This window comes from Notothenia coriiceps, unplaced genomic scaffold (assembly GCF_000735185.1).
Source record: "Notothenia coriiceps isolate Sejong01 unplaced genomic scaffold, NC01 NC01_scaffold00024043, whole genome shotgun sequence".
NCBI lineage: Eukaryota > Metazoa > Chordata > Actinopteri > Perciformes > Nototheniidae > Notothenia > Notothenia coriiceps.
In genome coordinates, this window is record NW_011356744.1 from 1 (window position 1) to 5824 (window position 5824).

The 5824-nt window shown below is 41.2% G+C and overlaps 1 protein-coding gene across 2 annotated transcripts in view; it reads right to left on the reverse strand.

The window, feature by feature from the left end:
• Nucleotides 1-373: 373 nt before the first annotated feature.
• Nucleotides 374-5824, reverse strand: part of cep120 (centrosomal protein 120) — a 67973-nt gene continuing 62522 nt past the window's right edge. The window contains exons 20-21 of one of the 2 annotated variants that reach the window (XM_010782017.1): nucleotides 1631-1896; nucleotides 374-500 (exon numbers count right to left, since the gene is read on the reverse strand). In XM_010782017.1, coding sequence (XP_010780319.1) covers nucleotides 1680-1896 — 217 coding nt within the window. In that variant the 3' untranslated portion in view covers nucleotides 374-500; nucleotides 1631-1679. Of the gene's footprint in view, nucleotides 1897-5824 lie in introns of both variants that reach the window. The other variant, XM_010782016.1, reaches the window with a different exon arrangement.

Here is a 5824-nt window from a genome sequence, read left to right on the forward strand (position 1 = left end):
ATTAAATAAATAATCCATGATTCAGGACTAAATCCGTACAGATTTTTTAAAAGTGAAATAGATCTGACATCAGGATTTGTATTACTCTTTTGTGCTTTTAGAAGCTTTTGTAAGTGAAGAAATCTGATGTTGGTTAGATTACATTTATTTTTGTCTCGTTCTCTAAACTGTTCACTATTCAACATTTAATTAATTCATATTTTTGTATCTACTTAAAATAAATATGATACAGAATGTGTGAGCGACAAAAACAACAACGGGTTGAAGATTTAAAATCATATTTATTTGTTAAGCAGTGGTAACATCTCTCTGCTCTTTCATAAAACTGAAATATATTACGAATATTAGAAAGAAAACAACTGAACACAGCAGATTTAAAAACCATAATAATTTATTTAGACAAACACAGAAATCAGAGTCTTGAAGTCTCTGAAGATAACAAATAATTTAACTCTCTCCCTGCTGCAGGTCGTCCGTTTGTGATTCTGCAGCACCACCTGCTGTCGGGACAAACATCCTTTATTTCAGAATGTACACAAACTCATCCTCCTCTCATAATCACAATTTATTTCAAGTTTCATATTTAAAGGAGCAGACCGCTGGTTTTCAAGTCTACAAAACTATTCTAGCAGATTTAACATCATTTTGGATTTCTTTCAAAATTATGTTAAATTAAGCACTATCATTAAGATCTATGAGCCAATAACATTCAGATTTATGAAGAGTTTAGTTTAGTCTAAAAAGTCAGTAACTTTCCATCATAAGTTTTAAAGACCCTTAAACTACGGTGGCCCACAACGCTCCAAAATCACTTACTATGGGGGGGACAAGCTGCACTTCCAAACAGGATGCAAATGTATTAACAAATTTGCCAAAACAAAAGCAAATTGGGAAAACTTCTTGACAACGCATGCGTAGCGTTTAGAAAATGTTCACCAACTTCACGAGACATGGAGCGAGTTCACTAGCGCTGCATAAAAGAAGCGCTGCAAGAAGCTCAAACGCAATGGAACGGGAAATAAAAAGGAGACGCACACAGCTGGGACCGGAGCGCTCGTTACGTTTTTTGTCAGTATTGTTATTTGTTCATGCGGGGCTTTTAGTGCACAATGCGCATGTTTGTCAAGTTGGGGAAGATGTTTCTCCATCTGCACGTGTTTTAGCACATTTGTGGTTTTTGTTTTGCATCGTTTTTGAAACTACAGCGCGTTTCCCCAAATGGCCGTTTTTTGGGACATTGTATGGATTTGCCGTTGGCCCCCGTATGAAACTGCTAGTCTGACCTTCAAATCCTGAAGAGATTCAGTTTGCTCGCAAATGATACACATTTGGAGATCCGATACTAATGATATCATTCAATGATTGATCAACATTCTGAAAATCAACACATTCTGATGAGAGATGACGTCTTCTTTCAGCTCCAGGGAACATTGTAATGCGTTTTGTGCGATTCCGAATTGTCTTGAATGCATCAGCAGCTCAAAAAATAAAGTAAATGTTGAATAGTCTGGAACCCAAAAGGTTCAAATATAGTTTGTAATTGTTAAGGTCCAGACATACAAAACTAGTGGAATGATCCTTTAAAGGACAAGTTCAACTCTATCTTAACCAAAAGCTTGAATGTATTTACCAGAAACAAACAGGTTCTAACGGCGTCAGCGCTGGCCTCTGATTGGCCGTCAGAGATCCTCTCTGTCCGCCATGGCGTCCTGGATCTGTCTGTTGAGCTCTGCGATGATCCTGTCCTGGTGCGTGTAGACGCCGGTCCTCAGCAGCGTGTCTCTCTCCTCCAGCAGGCGGCTCAGGTGCTCGTCTGCACTCTCGTTGACGCTCTGAGTGGGGCCGGGGCCACACTGGGAGGAGGCGGGGCCTAACCTGTCCTCCTGCTGCTTTAATCTGTCAAAATGATTTGAGTTAGCACCATTTTAACAGCAATGGGGTATTAAAGACATCATTAATTTTTTTTTTTTCCTAAATTGAGAGATGAAAATAGTTGTCACAGCTAAGCTAATCATGCTCACTGTGAAGGTTTTTATGCTTACTTGTAACAGTTTACACAAGCATGTTAAAGAGGCCCCATTAGGCCCTATCCTCTCTTTCCTGCAGTGTGTTTTAGGGTTCTGTGCATGTCAATGGTCTGCAGAGGAGTGAGGCAAATAAAGACCTTTTGGAATATTAAAACCCGTCACAGTCAAAGCACTAAATACAAATATTAAGCTGAACATTAGCATATGTACTTTTTAATCAGAATACTTAATATAATATTAAGGTTAAGCATAATAAATTATTACGTCACAGTTTTTAGAGCAGCAAGAATTCCTTTTTTAATTCACCTTTATTATTCCCTTGATTCCGTCTCATTTATTAGTTGACAAATTGTTTAAGTTCTAGACATTTGAACATGCTGAAGCAAAGCGTACAATAAGATCCTGTCTGTAAACCGGTTTTAAGTTGGGTTGTTGGTGGATTGGATGTTTTAGTAACTTGTGAATTGTTTTATTCCGAATGCTGTATTTCAACGAATTTTGAACAGGAGAGGCTTTGAAACTGAACAACCATTTACATTTGGGGGGATAAAAAGCTCAACTAATCCTTTTTTTGCTGCCAGCCCTCTACTATACTATACTCACTGGTATTATGTGTGGTATATAAATATAGTAAATAGTTACAATATATACTATCTAATACGTTATAAAAATTAATCAAGCATCGATATACAATATCACATATATACTTAAAATATCATACCACATATATATAACCTGTGTACTTGATACAGTCAGTACTTTTCTGTTACTCTTTGCTTTATGTGTTTGTACGGCAACCTCGAGAGGCCCTTTGAAAGGCAAGTACTATATGAAAACGTAACAGGAATTATTAAGTTATTATTATTATATGAACAGCTGCGGCAAAAAAGTATATTATGTCCAGCCATGCATTGTCTAACGTTAACCCACTTAAAAAATATGAGAGGCCTGTAATTTTCATCCTAGGTATTACCTCAACTATGAGAGAACTGAATGAGAAAAAAAAATCCAAAAATCACATTGTCTGATTTTTTAAGAATTTATTGCAAATTATGGTGGAAAATAAGTATTTTGGTCAATAACAAAAGTTCATCTCAATACTTTGTTATATACCCTTTGTTGGCAATGACAGAGGGTCAAACGTTTTCTGTAACGGTACGTCTACACTACAGGCATCAAAAATGCTTTCAACGCTTCCGGCCCATGTCACTTGAATGGGGTGAACGTAGAAGATTTTTAATCTTCGGCCGAACGCATTGTTGGGGAGCATGGCATGGCTTTGCAGCATCACTGGAGCATCTATCGGGCATCTAAAGCGGAGTTGAACAGATGGTTCTAACTTTTGGAGGCTCGATGCTTGGCATCAGCCCAATCAAGATCCGCCGTTTATGCAAATCCGCCAGTGGCAAGCGCAGCCAATCATACCGCGTGCAAGCTGGCGAGAGCCCAGACCGCAGTTCATTTCCTCGATATTCCAAACGAGATATTACGGTAGCAAATCACCCGGTTCCTTCTCACCGACCGGAACTATTTACCGGGATACAAACCGGAGGAACCAGGCATGGAGGGAGGTGCAGAGCACAGTGGGTTGGAAACTGATATATTTTTCGCCTGTTTGGAGAGTTTATATCCAGTTTACTTCGTTTTAACATTGCTATTGGCTTTGTATGTCGGGGGCGGGAGATTCAGTGTGTTGGTTGCTCGCAAAAAATCCGCCAGCTTCAGACATCGACCCAGCTTCAGATTTTTTCCATGCCTGAGTGTAGACGGGCCGTAAGTCTTCACAAGGTTTTTCAAACCTGTTGCTGGTATTTTTGGCCCATCTCCTCCATGCAGATCCTCCTCTAGAGCAGCTGATGTTTTGGGGCTGTTCGCCTGGGCACACGGACTTTCACCCCCCCAAGATTTCTAATGGGGTTGAGATCTGGAGACGGGCTTGGCCACTCCAAGGACCCTTGAAATGCTTCTTAACGAAGCCACTCCTTCGTTGCCCGGCGGCTGTGGGTTTGGGATCATTGTCATACTGGAAAAGACCACAGACCACGTTTCATCTTCAATGCCCCTTGCTGATGGAAGGAGGTTGTCACTCAAAATCTCCACGATACTGGCCCCATTTCGTTCTTTCCTTTTAACACGGATCCAGTCGTCCTGGTCCCCTTTGCAGAAAAACAGCCCCAAAGCATTGAATGTTTCCACCCCCATGTTTGCAGCAGTGGTATGGGTGTTCTTTGGGATGCAACTCAGCATTCTTTCTCCTCCAAACACGTCTAGTTTGAGTTTTTAACCAAAAGTTCTATTTTTGTTTCACCTCTGACCATATGATGATTCTCCAATCTCTTCTGGATCATCTAAATGCTCTCTAGAGGCAAACGCTTCAGACGGGCCTGGGACATGCTACTGGCTTAACCAGGGGGACACGTCTGGCAGCTGCAGGATATTGAGTCCCTGGCGGCGTAGTGTGTGTACTGATGGTAGCCTTTGTTACATTTGGTCCCAGCTCTCTGCAGGGTCATTGACCCTAGGGTCCCCCCGTGTGGTTCTGGGATTTCTTGCTCACCATTCTTGTGATCATTTTGACCCCACCGGGGTGAGATCTTGCGTGGAGCCGCCAAGATCGAGGGAGATATCAGTGGTCTTGTATGTCTTCCATTTTCTAATAATTGCTTCCACAGTTGATTTCTTCAGCACCAAGCCTGCTTACCTATTGCAGATTCAGTCTTCCCAGCCCTGGTGCAAGGTCTCAATTTTGTTTCTGTGTGCCTTTGACAGCTCTTTGGTCCTTGGCCATGAGTGGAGTTTGGGGAGTGTTGACTGGTTTGAGGTTGTGGACAGGTGTCTTTATGATGATAACGAGGTTCAAACAGCGTGTGGCCCATTAATCACAAGTTAACAAGCTGGGAGGACAGTAGGAGCCGCTCTTAAAGAAGAAGTTACAGGTCTGTGAGGCAGCCAACATCTTCCTTTGTTTGTAGGGTGACCAATACTTATTTTACACCATAATTTGCAAATGTAAAGTCTTTAAACAATCAGACAATGTGATTTTCTGGATTTTTTTCTTCTCATTTTGTCTCTCATAGTTGGGTATCACCTAGGATGAAAATTAAGGCCTCTCTCATCTTTTAAGTGGGAGAACTTGCACCAATTGGTGGTGAACTAATACTGTTTCTGCCCACCCTGTATGTAGAGTGTAGAACTGTATGTATGTATGGTATGTGTATATATATATATACAGTAAATATACTATGTAGCCACACCACACTCATACCTCAAGTACATTGCACCCTGCTTTCTAGCGTTACGTACCTGCCTAAAAAATACTATCATATTCATTCTACTTCAAGTACAATCACAGTACTCACTAGTAGTATAGTAGTTTCATTTGCATAGGCCATCTTTCAGAGACGCATCGTCACTACCTGTTTTGAGTTGGGTTCTTGATGTCGTCCAGAGCTCCTGTCTGGTCTGATTGACCGCCTCCTTCTGCTCTGTTGCTAGGTAACGCAAGCTCATGGCCTCAAGCTCCGCCTGCGCTTCTTCAGACGCGTCCTGGCGTTTCTCCTGCTCCCGCCCTGCAAACACAAATACAAAATGTAGAAAACTATGAACTAAAAGTGATTTTCACTACATGACACGAGCTGCAGGGTGTGCTTTGGTTAGTCCCCTTAAAGACCATTGCGTTATTGGGAGACAGACAGTGTGCATATAGTTGCATTGCTTATGGAAATGAATATTACCTTAACATTCCCGTTATGCAACCATGCCTCAAAGTAATCGCGCCAGATGAGATGTGCATTATA